The sequence below is a fragment of the Cervus canadensis genome, chromosome 2 (assembly GCF_019320065.1).
Source record: "Cervus canadensis isolate Bull #8, Minnesota chromosome 2, ASM1932006v1, whole genome shotgun sequence".
NCBI lineage: Eukaryota > Metazoa > Chordata > Mammalia > Artiodactyla > Cervidae > Cervus > Cervus canadensis.
In genome coordinates this window covers 109978758-109994521 of record NC_057387.1, presented here as the reverse complement: position 1 = coordinate 109994521, position 15764 = coordinate 109978758, and the positions used below count along the sequence as shown (strand labels likewise).

The following is a 15764-nucleotide window of genomic DNA, read 5'->3' as shown; positions in this document are numbered from 1 at the left end:
GAACCAGTAGATTTCCATATTAGCGTTATATCAAATTCTAAAAACTATAAAGTGTATCACTTCTTCAGTTTGTAGGACAGTTGCCCACAGGGCATATTACACGACATAACTTATGTAGGAGCTCACAGCACTGAGCTGAGAGGTTTTAAACAGAGAGACGTCATGCACCTTTCAAGGACCCCTACCCGCTCTCCACAGAGCATCTAATACGAAGAGTAGGGTTAATGACACCAGCTTCATTCTCTCAAGTGAACCAAAGGTGGCACCCCAAATTCATTGTTCAGCGTTGATGAAGCCCACCAACCTGCCACATCATCACTGCTTATCGGCAGAGACCGACTTCTTACCCTTGTGTTTGGCCCACCCATAGACGGACACCCAGGTTTCCTTGTCTGATCACCAGCAAAACACATGAGCGCTGGTGCTGGGAGACCCAGCGTCCCCCTTCACCGTGCACACACCTGAGACGTGAAGGCTGTGCCCACCCACCACACCTCTGCTTCCGACGCCGGAACATGCCCGCTCAGAACAGCCTCGGAGACGGGACAGTCTACCCTGCCTCCGTGAAAGAGGCTTTCTCAGAAGACACGTCATTTTATCACCTCTTAGGTACATTAAATATGCATGTATACTCAAAAACGGCTTATAATTGCTGTAAATGAAAAATGAGAGACACAATGGCCTCAAAATAAACGCGTTTTTTTACACTGGGTAACAATTAACAGTAATGAGGAGCCACCACATGTTACGTACGCCGTGCTTGGTTGATTAAATGTGTTAGGGATACAGTTTAGAAAATAAAATATGTTTGGTTACTATCAACTCACTTAGTGAGAGGTCAGAGGGGAGTGGAGCCAATGGAGTAGATGCTTATTAAAGACATAAGAATAACAAAATCAAAAGAATCCCAAATTCCGTAATTAGTGTTAACAGCACAGCTTATGCCTATTAGAAATGTATTAATTAAAGTGATATATTCTTCAGGTTAGAAGCTTAATACGTCTCTAAGAGAGGGAGAGGAATCCCCAAAGTGTAAAAACAAAAGTAAAAAATTAAGGAGCTTGAATTATCTGTGCCTGCGGAAGACCGATTTTAAACACAGACGTTTCGAGCTGGGTTATCAGCCTTCCCACGGGTGGCCGGGGCGGTTCTTGTGGTGGCTGTTGCTAAGGTCACTCCTGGTTCTGTTGAGCAGTAAGCCGCGTGAGCACCCGCCTCCCCGTACCCCTACCTTGTGGAGTCCAGCGAGGGCTTCGTCCGCCCCTGGGTGCTCTCCTCCCAGACGCTGTTGGCCAGCTCGTTCCCGATGGACGACATCACCTTGATGAGCTCAATGGGCCAGTCGTCGAGGTCCAGAGACCGGACTCGAGAGAGGTGGGTGCCGAGATTCCGGTGGATCCCTGAGCACTCGATACACATGAGGGCTCCCAAGTTCAGACTGGCCCAGTTGGGATCTGCGGGTGGAGGAAGGGGACGCCAGATGCGATCGGACCGTCATCACTCACTCCCAAGGCCCTTGGATCTCAAGAGCCAAGTGGCTAACCAGACTTCCCACTTCAGCAGTCCCTCCTTGGAGTCAGGGCCTTAAACATGCTCCCTTGGACACCACTTGCAACTGTCTCAGGCATCTCAGGAGGTCTGATGTGATGGCGGCAACTTTCAAACATCTAAGGCTCTGGCCAAGGCCTTAGAATTTCCCACACAATATACAACTGAAAGCATTGGTTTGGAGAGAAAAATGCACGTTTGGGTACTTCCACAGGCTCTCCTGGTGGCTCAGATGGTAAAGAACCAGCCTACAATGTAGGAGACCCAGGTTCAATCCCTGGGTCAGGAGGATCCCCTGGAGAAGGAAATGGCAACCCACTCCAGTATCCTTGCCTGGGAGATCCCATGGACAGAGGAGCTTTGTGGGCTACAGTCCAGGGGTTGCAGAGCGTCAGACAAGACTCAACGACTAACACACCCAGTGGGCAAACCCCTTGAGCAAGCAGACACACAGGGAAACGAAATGAGGCATGACCTGGTGTCTCTCGTGGGATGGCTGCTGATGCAGGGAAAGAGAAGGAAAGAGAGGGACAGCTGGTCATTCCCAAAGCTACAATGCCCCCGGTACCCTCCTGCATCAGGGGCACATCAACGTTCTTAGTGACATGGTGGGCATGCTTGCAAATTTCAAAGATGAAAGAGAGGCACACCATAATGAGAAAGTTGGACTCTCAGTGATCTTATTTAGGGGTAACCAGCCAAGCAGTTCCCATTTCTCCATCCTTCACTGCTGGCAAGATGGTTAGGTTTTGGCTCAGCACGGTCAACCCTGACTCAGAACAAATCGGAACAGGCTTTGGGCTGTGACACTGCACCACAGACATCTCATGAGTCCAGGGAACAGCCCTGGGGCGCCTGGTGTGGAACCGCTGTCCTGGTCAGAAGTCTGAGGACTCAGGCCCAGGGCCGGCTTCATGCTAGAATCACTAGCTGATTTCCAAAGAGGGGGCTGACCTTGACTGTCAACGGCTTTCACCACTGGCAGAAGCAAATAAGGCTTAAATCATCCAGGAATAATCAATACCTTACTCCAGGTAGACTTGAAGAGTCAACAAAAAAACCAGGTAACTGACATCATATTTATTTGGAATCATTCTATAAATGGCAAATGACCAGGAGTGACTTCACGCTAATTCAACAGAAATCAGCCAGCCATTTGTTTAACATTTAACATAGCAAGGCAGGAAGCGGGTGGAGGAGATCATAGGGTGGCAGGAGAAGGGGGGACACACGAGAAGAGGGGTCTGTGACCTCAGAGATGGTCTTGGTTGGGGAAAAAGAAACGAATGCCTGCAAAAATAATAATAATGATAACACATAAAAAGCCAAATGGCTTTGCCACTGTGTCATCTCTTATGCCCTTAACCTCAGTCCTTCTGTCTTCCCCTTGTCTTCTGAGAAAACACAGCGCGGTCTTAGATTAAATCCTGCTCCGTGACTGGCTCTTTTGGTGACCTGGGATGTCTAACTTGATCTTTCAGACTGTTCATGTCCCTCTAGGAGTGGGACCCACTGCAGTGCCAACTATTAGTCACAAGAATTAAGACAGACCATGTCTGGAGGGATTGGACACAGACCTGAGAGATAATGTCATTTTAGAAATGGAAGCTCAGGATCGCTCTTCTCTCCACATTTGTCAAACGTGGCCTCACTCTAAACAAATGGGCCCCAGAGCCTCCCCTGAACCAGTCTCCCCTTCCCACTCACCCTCCTCAGACTGGGCACTCGCCTGCCCGGCCCACTCCCAGAAAACTCTCTTGCCCTCCAATTGGCCACACACCGTGAAGCCAGTGAGCCACGGAATATTCCCTTTAAAGGGGTCTTCCAGATGGTGGTGGAAACCATCACGGACATGTCTCCCCATGGAGGTTCTGAGAGTACTCAGATTTTGTGCTGTTAAGGATCTCTGATAAAAACACACTTCACGTGATGACTTCTCTTCTAACTTCATGGCATGACGTGGCTTGAAAGTAAAATTTAAAATTTTAAACAAAAGAAGATGCTTTAAAGAAGTCCCTCCAGGAACATGCAGAAGAGACCTCTTCTGTCTCCCGGAGGCCACAGACTTGGCCTCACCGTCCTGCTCTTAGCTGCCCCGCCAGCTGGGGTGGTCTCTCTCCCAGGCGGGCTTTCCCCTTCTCTTTGATGTGTGACAGTCCTGAGATCTTCCTGTTAAGTCACCCCAATCCTACCTGAGCAGCAGCTGGCCTCTCCCTGAACAAACCAGAGCCACCCAGCCGTGCGTCCTGCTGCTGCCCTGACTCCCAGCGCCTCCCTCCCCACCTCCGGTCCGGCCCACTTTCTGCACCAAGTCTGCATGGGGTGTCCCCCGGGTGTTGGATACGGCACAGAATGTGGGCAGCTGACCGAAGCCCTAGCACCGGTGATGTGACTGTGGCTCATGGGGTTGCCAAGAGGCATCAGCAGGACTGGTGATAAGCCAGAGTGGAAAAGAATATGCAGAAGCATCCGCACAGGGACAACTCAGTCACTCTGCAGAAATTAACACAACACTGTAAATCAACTACACTTCATGTAATCAAAAAAAAAGGAGAGACAGAGAGAGAGAAATACTTATGGTGCCATCAGAGAGGCTTCTGTGAGAAGGGCACTGTGTTCAAGTCCAAACATTGCAAGGCCTTCCACACCATGAAATCACATAACGTACCTTACACACCGGATGATAGACACGGGTCTGCAGCAGCGTGGGCTGCGTGCGACCACCCCACCCCACTCTGTCCAGGGCGAAGCCTCCCGTCCTCACGCATACTCACTCTGGGTCTCGCAGTCCACGCAGTGGGAGTTCCCGCGGATGTTCCGTATCGACTGCAAGGCCATGGCCTCACTCTGGCTGGTCAGCCGGGACTGGGCAAAGAGGGAGACATATAAACGGAAGCCGTGAGGACCCCGAGGTAAGTGTGCATGACTTCTGGTAACACCCGGGAACCACCGATGGATCGTGAGCAGACATAACACGAGGTTAGGTTCAAAAACGGGACTCCTCTCTAGATGTCTTTGGGCTTCCCAGGTGGGGCTGGAGGGAAAGAACCTGCTTGCCAATGCAGGGGATGTAAAAGATGTGGGGGTTCGATCCCTGGGTCAGGAAGATCCCCTGGAGGAGGAAGTGGCAACCCACTCCAGGATTGCTGCCTGGGAGATTCATGGACAGAGGAGCCTGGTGGGCTACAGTCCACGGGGCTGCAAAGAGTCGGACAAGACGTAGGGGCTGAGCCCAGCACACTGGCTGTCTCTGGGATGGGGCCCAGCTGATGGAAAACACATCAGGAGCATGTGGTGAGATGCGTCAGATGAGAGACTAGGTGCCCAAGACAGGTCTGGTGGTTCCTCGTCAGGAGACCACACCCCCATCACACTGTGCCTTGGGGACTCACTTCCCATTTCCCGTTCGGCCAGTTGTCACAGCAACAAGGCCACCGTGCAGTGGGGGGTTGGGGGGGTGGGGGTGGGGGTGGGGGTGGGTGGAGAGGACTGTGCGGGTGGCTGGGGGCATTTATACTTCAACACATACTTCGTCGTCTTTTCTGAGAAAGTCAGAAAATACAAAGGGGGAAAAGAACAACATAAAAATGAGAAACTATCAGAGTTAAGTTTTATTAATAATTTGATATCTATTCTTCTAGCCTTTCTTTGAAAAAAGCACATGCATATAGAGAGAAGAGCTTAAAAAAAAAATGGCACAGTATATGTTACTTTGGAATCTGTCTAATGACATAGCATCACCTCTCAATGGCGTCACATAACCTCTGGCATCATTTTAATTCATTTATTTATTGATGTGATGGGTATTCAAAAGTTTTATTTTTTTTATTTTAAAATTTGATTTTGGATGTTACTGATTTTCAGTCTTTCGGTACGAAGACTTCTTAGAGAAAGTGTCATAATAACTCTGGCATCATTTTAAATGACTGCATAATATTCCACTTATGATGACTTATTTATGAAGCTTTCTTTGATGGGCATTTAGGCTGTTTCCAGCTTTCCTCTACTATCAAGAGTGCTGTGAAGGATATGTTTACTGCTAAAACTTTACACGAATTCACGACTATTTACTAAGGATGAATTTTTCAAAATAGAGGTGGCCAGTAAAAGGATGTACCTTGTAAGGATTTTAAGGCTTATGATGGACACCTTTAATATAATGGTCAAAGCCAAATAAATCCCGGAGGACACTTGGAATAAGCTTGATGTTTGTGTAAAAATTATTCATAAATTGAAGCGTCGTTATGTCAAATTGTTTGCTGTTAAATAATTGATATCTGACCACTTAATCACAAACTACAATTTATTAAGTGCTACCATTAGAGAGCATAATACATCATTATGGTTTTATTCCCTTTGCTTAGATGCCCAAATAGTCAAAGTGTGTTGAACAATTTCTGTTGGCATCTGCAGTGAGTGTGTGTGTGTGTGTGTGCGTGCACGCACACACATGTGACTGCCTCTGTCTACCTTTATAACCTCTGGGATTGCCACAAACTGATAATCCACGGGCAGCTAGAATACCTCACAGCCCATTCTTTTCCCTCCAGCTGTTCCTTGTGGGTATTATTTCCATGTTGTGCACCTGCACGCCTGGTCAGCAAATGCCCAAGGTGAACGGGTACGGGTCTGCCTTCCTCTGTGCCCAGCGAGTCCTCCTTCTAGAAGTGGTGCCTGCCTGAGAAGGCACATGTCCAGGGAGAGAGGAAGGGCAGCATCTCAAGGCTGGTGTTTGCATCAGGCCCAAAGGTGATGCTGGCCATGTTCACAGAGCAGGGAGCTGGGAGGAGACCGGCAAGAGTGTGAACCAGAAGAGGCCAGCGCTGTCCTCCACCTTCCTGAGTCCGATCACCTGGTGTGGGTTCAGAGTCCGATGTGAGCTACTGTGATTTTTATGCAAAATTTGGAGATGTGTTTTGTCTGTTCAGCCAATTCCTGTTCTGAAACCGGGTTCCTGAGCTTTGTGGGTGACATGTATCTTTGGTCCCTACTGACAGGAGACTCAGAAGCATCCTGAGTTTGTTTCAGAAGCCATATCTGTGGCCATCCAGGACTTAAGTAAAGCCAAGGTGCTCAGAAATGAAAGGCCCTGACTCTCCCCACTGTGGGTATAAAACTTCTCTTAAAAAGAGAGGCAAATTACATTATAATAATAATGACTGTGGTCTGGTTTACCCTGGTTAAAGAGGGTAATAAAAATAGATACTCCATCTTTCTGAAAGACAGACTCCCTTCTTAATGACAAAGCTGAACATAAATCATTGGCAGAAATTTCTTTAAATGGTTACAAATGAAATTGCAGGTTGAGAGGCCATGCTCTTTCTCCTGGTTTGTAGTTGTTCACAGTCTAAAAAATAAAAATGCTCTCTAAGACGTTAGTGTCCCAGAGAAGGGGTTTAAAATATCCAAGCATAAAAATAATGATTTTTGAAGGAATACTCTGATTGGAAAAAGAAAATGAGAAAAACGACCTTTGTATAAGGACTATTATGGGGCAGTAATTCAGAAAATGCAGGTTAAAATCTATTTCTCCTGGCTAAACAAATGCAAAGGAATTAATGCTAATTGAATAAAGATACATACCAGGCTTTATCAACAGAATTTAGAAAACAGACTTTTACCTTCCCTGAACTCTCTGCACACTCATATACATGCATACACTTTTTATTGAAGCCAGTACCAAGGGACAGTTTCCTAACCTGAGATGGATTTGAACTGGGCGGGGGACATTTGTGAGAATGGAACAAGGCTTCTTTTTAAACCAGTGCTTCTTTTCCTGAGGGTATTCTGCCTAAAAACAATAAAAACGGATGTGGACACATAAGCCACAAAAGATTCCATCCTTTACAATCAAAGGTCAATACTTTATATTTGGGATGACTTTGGGAGAGAAAAGACTTAAAACAGGATACTCTGCCATCCGGTTGAGCTACGATACTAATATACAATGCAGGATACGCATCGACAATGCTTTATTATCTCTGTGATCATTTCCCTTTCTGCTTGGAAAAAGTGAATGTTCTGTGGCCATCTCACAGCCTCACAGGATGCACCCACCCCCCAACTGCCCGCGCCTGTTTCCCTTTCAGGGTCAGTGGCTCCTGATTTGGGGGCTGGGCTGGGGCTGGGGGCCTGGGGGCGGCTGCTCCGGGTCTTACCTTGTTCTTGCTGCTCTCGCATGACTGCAAGCTGGCGAGGATTTGGCTCTCAATGGCCTGGACCCACGCGTCTCGCTCCTCGTATGTGGTGGCTTCAAAGTGCCACGTCTGGCCAGTGAGGGACACAATGATAAACTCAAAGTTTTCTTCTTGCTCTGAAACACAGAAGAGTGGTGGGGATGAAGAGTTTAGCTTTCATGAGACCGAGGCCCCTCTGCCAAGTCCCCGGTCATGAAAGGGCCTTTGGGTTCAATCGCGCCTGCATGGGGCCGCGGGCACACACAGGACCGGCCGCCCCGCCGCGGAGATCTGAACCCGCACACCTCCAAACACTCCGGATTCGGTTCCTAAAGCCAGCGTGGCTTAGCTGGGTTTCAATCAATGCTCAGGGGAGGAGGAAAAAGGAAAACCAGCGTGTGATGTCAGCGCCTCTGTGCTGGGCACAGATGAAGCGACTCGGGGATATTGTATTGTAACTGGTGTTCTTGATATTGTAAGTCGGTGCCGGGCTCTGAAATTGACAGCGGGCTGAAAATCAAGTGAACCCTGCTCATCTCAGGGTGCAATTTAATTTCCTTACAAGCCCCTGGCCCCGATCCACAGATAACACCAGAGCAAAGACGGAGGCCTCGAGGGCGTCTGTCATTTCAGGGCAGAAGACCAGGTACAGTGGGGAGACTCAGTGTGACAAGCGAGCCAAATACCAGGTGATCTGAAGGGGCACCTTGTGGACCAGGAAGAGGGCCCCCATGTTCAAAATCCTGCCCCACCAGCTGGCACACCGGAGTCTGGACGAGTTCTCAGCTGTCCTAGGCTCATTTCCTCACCCTTACCACGGGGGCAATCCACCTTCTTCAGCGCGTTTTCCACACAGCTCAGGCCCACAAGGGTCTGGGCCAGGAGACACCCCACCACGGCCGCTGGGGCACGCTGCTCTCATCTACCCTCCTGCCTCCGACACAAAACAAAAGGCAGAGGAGGTGCTGGGTGGAGACGGCACCGCCAGCTGCGGGGAACCGTGAAGACGTCTGCACGTGGAGTTCCGGGCGCCACGTCTCAGACAATCGGTGGTTTCCCGTCACTGGCTGCTGGACGGCGCGGAGTCACCATCTCCCGGGTGAGCGATCGTTATCAATAATGCGAATGACCCAGCGCCCACCTGGCGGACTGCTGCTCTAGTCTCTTGCCTCATTCTTTCTGCTCACATCTGACAAACCTGTCTGCCACGCTCCTGGCTCCTTCAGCCTGTGTCCCAGGCACCCCTCATGGCCTCTGACCTCGGAGGGGCCCGTACTGCCCGGGCTGGCCCCGCCCCTTCTCAAGGCCCCGCCCCTTCCCAAGGCCCCGCCTCACTGGGAGCCCTTCAGCCTCTGAGACAAGGATGCTCCCTGGGCCTCGGAAGCACCTGCAACCACCTGCAGGCCCCTCACCACCTCCCCTTTGGTCTCAGAAGAGAAGCAGCTCTTACTCCTGTGACTGAGAGACCCTCTCATCCGACCTCACTGATCCCGGGCCAGTGGGGGCCAAACACTCGTGTCTGTCCTGGGGCCAGGGGACCGCTCCCCTAAACAAACACCGACTGCTTCGGAACCAGGCCTGCGCCACCTTTTCACGGAGTCTTTATGTATTTTGAGGACGATAGTATCACGCTCTATGCAACATCAGCATCACTGCTCTTTCAGAGCTTAACCTGCTGGTGGGGGAAGCCTGAGTCCACGGGTCCTGCTCTGAGCAGCTGGGGAAGGCGGGTCAGGGCTTCTCCCACCAGCGCACCAGCCTCACTGGGTCACGTTTCTCTGACAAGAGGGCCCACGACTCCCACCAGCTTCTCACACGTCTGTGACCTTCCCTCCCGGCAACTCTTCAGAGCTCCTGTGATAAAGGTGCTTTGTGGGGGTATGGAAAAGCGCTGGGGGGAAAGGAGCAGGTTGCAGGCCCACCCCATGAAAGGGGCCAAACTGGGCATCATATGGAGCAGACCCAGGACAGCTCAGTGAACAGGTTGAACGAGAGGGTCCATGAAGCGGGAGGGGAAGGGCGGCTGGGATGCCACTGGACATCCAGAGCCAGGAGGACTCTTTTCCAAGAGCCAGAGTGGAATAAAAATATTTTCATATAAAAACTGAAAGAGCCAATGACCAAGCGCCCTTCTCTAATGGAACTGTAGAATTCGGAAGATTCTACAAAGAAAGTTTGAGCCAGATGGGTTGGTGAGCAAATGAATAGATATATATGTAGATACGTCTAAACAAAAACTATACCAAATGCTGATTCTCTTATCATGTCTAATTTGGGGAAAGTACCCACTTCTAGAGAAATTAAAGTGGAGATGGGGACCCAGGAGTGAAAATGCCCTAGGATTTTTTGCACTGTTGCCCAGGAGAGTTAAGGACTAACTTTAGACCTCGGTAAATTATGTACACGTGAGACAATACCAGGGTTCACCTCTATGAGAAAAGAAGTATGTATGACTTCATGACATGAAGCATGTATGACGCCCTAACAAAGAAGACAGAAATTTAAAATATGGTTAAAATCTTTTATCAAACTAGGAAGAGAAGGGAATCCTCTTTCCGTGGACAAAGAGTAGCTATGCAAACCCAAAGAACATTATTCTTAAGGATGAAATGTTAGAAGCAATCATTTCACATCAGTTAAAGGAAACCCCAAGGAATCTACAAATGATAAAAAATAATACTTGCAGTTAGTAAATGGGCAAGATAGACGACCAATATAATGAAACACCTGTCCTTGCATTTCTGTATACAAGGATCTAACAGAAATCACATTTAGATGTACCTGTTTATAAATTCATTTCTTTTCATCTGTGAGGGAGGGAAGGAGAGATACAAAGAAATGTGAATGAGCCAAACAGTTCCCTAAAAGCCACAATACGGAGGGTGACTTGGGACTTGTAGTCAGTGTTAGCTGGTGGGAAAGAGAGAACCTCACACCGCATTAAGGTGATGAATTGACTCAAGAGCGTGCGTGGCCAGAGAGGTTTCACTCGTCTGTGGAAGATGAAAGCCTGGGTGGTCCACTAATGATAATGCAACACCAGAAAGGCTCAAAAGAGCAAACGAAAGCAGGGCGTCCCCTGCCCCCAGCCTGGTTGACAGCAGTTCATGAGAAAAGGCTGGGATTGGAAAGGTGAGCCGTGGGAACATGCCTGGATGACCCTGGAAAGCAAAACCATGTTTCACGTCCTAATTGAGAACCCACTGTGCAAACACCCCAAACTCAATTCATCTGACACAGTGTCCTTTTGAGAGGGGGAGTCCAGCGGGGTGACTGTCAAGCCAGAAAGGCACACAATTAATTATATGAACAATGAATATGGGAATCAGAACCCACAGTCCCAATACTTCGGTGACCGAGAGAGCCGCAGCCATAAGCGGTAGTGGCTGTGACTGGCCGTGAGTGTGTTGTGTTTCTAGGGTATGAAGCACGTACTCAGGCCCCTCTCAGCCATGAGCAGGTATGTGTCGGGACTTATGGTCAAGGCGTTCCAATCCATAGTAGCTCACTTTGGTAGTGAAACGCTGACCAAACGTTCTTATGTGAATTTTCTCTTGTTTTAAGCGAATGGCTTGCCCTCACCCTGGAGAGGCAAGGGGACGCTCCTTTAAGTTTTGTCCATGGGGGATCAGGCCACAGCTCTGGAACAAAGATGCCTCAGGTGGTGCCTCTGTTGTTGGGCTGGCCTCTCCCCAGCAGGCCACACTCAGAGGCTCTTTGCTGAGCTGCGGATGCGGACATCTGGGCTACCTGGAGGACGGGGCCCAACTCAGCGCTGGGAAGACGGGGAGGATGACGGGATGGACCACCTCCCATGCCATCTCAGTGCAGCGGCAGCCCACGGTGGGGCTACTCCCAGCCTTCTTTTGGATTTCAGGCCCTGGCGAAGATGTCTTTATACAGAGTCGGTCAGCTAGGTGACCTCACTTCCTGAGGAAGGGATTAAATCTGTGCATGGAGTTTAGTTGCAATCACTCTACACCAGCAGCATCCATGGACCCCAGCTTCTGCTGATGGCTTCGTGTGTTTCCCTGGATACTGCTGGTATGCAGCTGTTTTTCTTTTTGAGGGAGGTTAATATGTTGAAAGTTGCTCAGTCGTGTCCAACTCTTTGCGACCCCATGGACTGTAGCCCACTAGGCTCCTCTGTCCATGGAATTCTCCAGGCCAAAATACTGGAGTGGGTAGCCAATGCTTTCTCCAGGGGATCTTCCTGCCCCAGGAATTGAATTGGGGTCTCCTGCATTGCAGGCGAATTCTTTACCAGCTGAGCTACCACAGAAGCCCAACATGTTAACTTCCCTGATGGAGCAGTAGTAAAGAATCCACTGGCCAATGCAGGAGATGTGGGCTCAATCCCTGGGTTGGGAAGATCCCCCGGAGAAGGAAATGGCAACAACCCACTCCAGTATTTTTGCCTGGGAAATCCCATGGACAGAGGAGCCTGGCAGGCTATAGTCCATGGGGTCGAAAATGGGTCAGACACGTCTTAGGGACTAAACAACAACAATATGTTAACACGTACAGATACAGTTAAGAGTTTTCAGAACTGAATTAGATCTGCATTATGACTTTCTTTTGCCTCCCAAGATTAAAAAAAAAAGAAAAAGGATTATAGAACAGTTACATTTTAAATCATGCTACATATGACTTCCATGAAGGAAAACCTATTTCTTTGTAATGAATCTATTGCATGGAATAATAAATATGAAAACAATACTATTGGGCTCCAAGTTTGTGTCAGGAAAAATGCTAGGATTTTCTTGGCATCATCTCATTTACTCTGATCACTTTCTTCTCTCAAGGTGGCCAGCACTGCTTTGTTTCTTAAGAATGAACAAGCATTAAAAAAATTTCTCCTAGGGTGTCCAGTGGGAGGTGGAGGGGTCTCCCCACTTCCAAGTGAATTTTTCTGTTATTTTCCCCTCACTCCTGATGGCAGAACATGGTAATGAGCTCTTTTAAAGGTAATTTTCCCAGAAACTCCTGGTTACTAGGTGCCATATTTCTCTTTTTTTGTATTTTAAAATTATTATTATATTTAAAATTTTTTGACTGCACTGCTTGGCATGCGGGGTCCCAGTTCTCCCCTCCCCACGCCAGGATCAAACCTGTGTCCTTGTCTTGGAAGGCTGAAGTCTCAACCACTGGACCACCGGGGAATCCCCAGTGTCAAATTTCTTTTTAACTCGTCACATCTGGAGAATGCTGGGGACACACGGCTGTGGGTCTGGCAGGCATCAGTTGGGGACGTTCCAGCTGCCGTCTTCCTGCATATCCTGCTCCGTAGCAAGCGATCCGTCCATATGGGGAGGAGGGACATGCTCACGGACACCAGGACAGTCAGAGCCGGGGATGCTCGTGGCCGCTGTGGTCTGTCCTAGTGGTGGGCACATCAACCAACTGCTCTTATCCAAGTCGGGGCCGAAGAACTCCTTCCATCTCATCTGGGACCTCACCAGACACAGCCCACTGGTTATCCACAGGTGGGAAACCCTCTGCCATCAGGGCCACTACCTGTGGACAGGTGAGAACGCTGCTGACCAGCAGAGGGAAGCAGGGGTGGGATGGACCCAATGCCTGCCAGGTCCCCGGGGTCCCTGCAGCCAGCTCCAGCCACCTGTCCTGCAATTGGTTTGGATAAGCTAATCCATTCTCCTCCCCCCCCTTTTTTTTTCTGCCTAAATCCATTTAAATTTCCATCACTTCCAAACGAGTCCTGATGAATCCAGTGGAGAAAAGATCTGTTCCTAATGGGAGCCTCTGAGCTGCTGCCTGGTCATCATCTTCTTAGGTCAACACACGGTAAACCTCTAGATTTAGTCCTGGCTTGTATTTCTATACCATGGAGCTGATACTCATTAAGTAAACAGCAGATCTGGGGACCTAAATACTAAATATTACCCCTTCGTCTGTGTGGACAGGACATTCACAAGCTCCTCCCCACGTTCATACAGGACTTCTATAGGTGACACAGCCCCATTCCAACCACCAGCGGACCAGAAGGACCCCCTCACATCCCTGAAGCGACTCTGGGATGCTACTTTAGTATTTGCAACCAGATAAAAAAAAAAATAAAAATAATTGGCAGTGAGAGGCCAGTGAGTCAGAAAGACAGATCATTCCTCTCCAACGTCACCCTCATTTAGAAGATGAGGAATGAGAAGGCTGAAGTTCTCACTGGCTGCGTTTCAAGTGTTTTCGTTTCACTACTACAAACCGGCTCTTTGTGACCATCACAGTGGCTTATATTTAATTCATTTTGTAAATATAGAATTCAGCCTGCAGAAATTCCTGATGACATCTAAGGGACAGGCTGTTTCTCAGCCTTAGATACACAGGTGATCATGAAAATTCAACCCCCCGGTCCCCTGGTCGTGAAAAAAAAAAATCAAAGCCCGCCACACCCAGAGCCCGAAAAGAAAGACCAGTGTTGTCTCACAGTGTGACATTCCAGGGCTTAGCGCTTTCATAAAGTTCTGTGATTAGGCTCATAGGGATTTAAACAGTTTTCCGTGTTTAACGGTTAGCTGTGGAAAGTCCACTATAATAGTATTTTAGCACCATGAACCTGTCGAAACCGACCTGCCCAATTATTCCAAACGACATTAATAACACCGGATATTACACTAATTGCGTCCAGTTTCTATGCAGACGAGGCCCCGTGGGGCTCATTTCGCCTCCTTAGGGGCAAGCAACTCAGCCATCAGACTGATTTCACAAGAAATCCCTCCTCATTACACAAGTCCAGGCTGTCAAACTTTTTTTTTTTTAAAGGTTAATGGGCCAATCAGTCATCAATTATTTTTGCGGAATCTTAGCAGGCAAAGGGTTAAAGGGCTAAAGGCAGCTGCAACTGATTTCCACTTGGAGGTTGTTTTCAACAAGGCACGCCTGACAAGGATGCCTTTTGGGGAGCGGTTGGAATGCGAGACGGACAGAGGCGCGCCTCCCGTCTTGAGGGGCGGGAGGTCCGTCTTGAGCTGCCCACCAGGAGAACAAGAGCCCCGTGCTTCTGCGGAGGCTGAGAGGGTCCGGACCCTCCTGCTGGTCGGATGCACAGTGGCTTAGAAGGGCCTGCCAGTTGCAGGTGTACTGTGTATGGTGATGCCGAATAGATCTGTTTCTCTCCTGCATTTGCAAGAACTCAAGGTGTCTTCAGACATCATTCATTCCACGTTCTTCATTGGCCAGATGAGGAGTCTGGTCCGTGTTCCCCAGTTCCCCTACAAAGCTGGAACCTAGACCCTGATGTCCATTTCTATGCATGAAGCTAAGCGTCCTTCTGGATGTAGTTAAAGACAAATACACGATGAAAACCTGTTACTTTAATGGTGCAGAGATGACAGTGTCCAGGATGGATGGGCCACGTGTCCATGGGTAGAGGTGGCCAAAGAGTCGAGGCGTCACCGACTCCAGGCTTTTTGACGGTTACCCTTTCAAAGTGCCCCGACCATCGCGTAGCCAAGGCTCGCGGGAAACGGCCGTCCTCTGCGCTCGTGACATCTGTTGTCAGAATTGGGACTTCCGTGTTAGGGTTCGGCACAGGACCCTGAGGACCGTGCTAACAGCAACTCATACCATTGGTCACGCACGTCTCCTCCCGAGCAGAGTCTGCAACGGGCTTCTCCCTGCTCCGTTTTCCTCCTTCTAACTCTCTGTTATATGTTGGCGGTAGAGCCGATTAGCAATGTTGTGAGAGCTTCAGGTGCATGGCAAAGGGACTCAGCCGTACACATCTCCCTGTTCCTGCCTGAAGCTCCGTGTTGTCTTTTCTTTGCATCCTTCAGGTCTTGGGCTCCCACTTTTGGGGTCCTCTCTCCCACAGTGCCCTTCTCCCTTCCTGCCCTGCCATGTCCTAACTAGGAACCTTGAGCTGCCCACTTCGCCCGGCTGGTCTCAGCTCAGTGGTTCAAGAAGGAGTGGGATGGACTATGAAGACAAATGTGTGCTGTGCCTTCCTTTCTTTTGCCAGGAAAAGACCTTCATCACCAACCTCAAACAGCCTGATGGAGCCTCAGAATCCTTCCCAGTCCAGTT

At 49.2% G+C, this 15764-nt stretch overlaps 1 protein-coding gene across 4 annotated transcripts in view; it reads right to left on the bottom strand.

Annotated features, from left to right (window-relative positions):
- Window positions 1-15764, bottom strand: part of AGAP1 (ArfGAP with GTPase domain, ankyrin repeat and PH domain 1) — a 574797-nt gene that overhangs the window by 67512 nt on the left and 491521 nt on the right. For all 4 annotated transcript variants that reach the window (XM_043462059.1, XM_043462060.1, XM_043462056.1 and 1 more), the window contains 3 exons: window positions 7707-7861; window positions 4323-4413; window positions 1232-1454 (listed from right to left, as the gene is read on the bottom strand). In XM_043462059.1, coding sequence (XP_043317994.1) covers window positions 1232-1454; window positions 4323-4413; window positions 7707-7861 — 469 coding nt within the window. The remainder of the gene's footprint in view (window positions 1-1231; window positions 1455-4322; window positions 4414-7706; window positions 7862-15764) is intronic.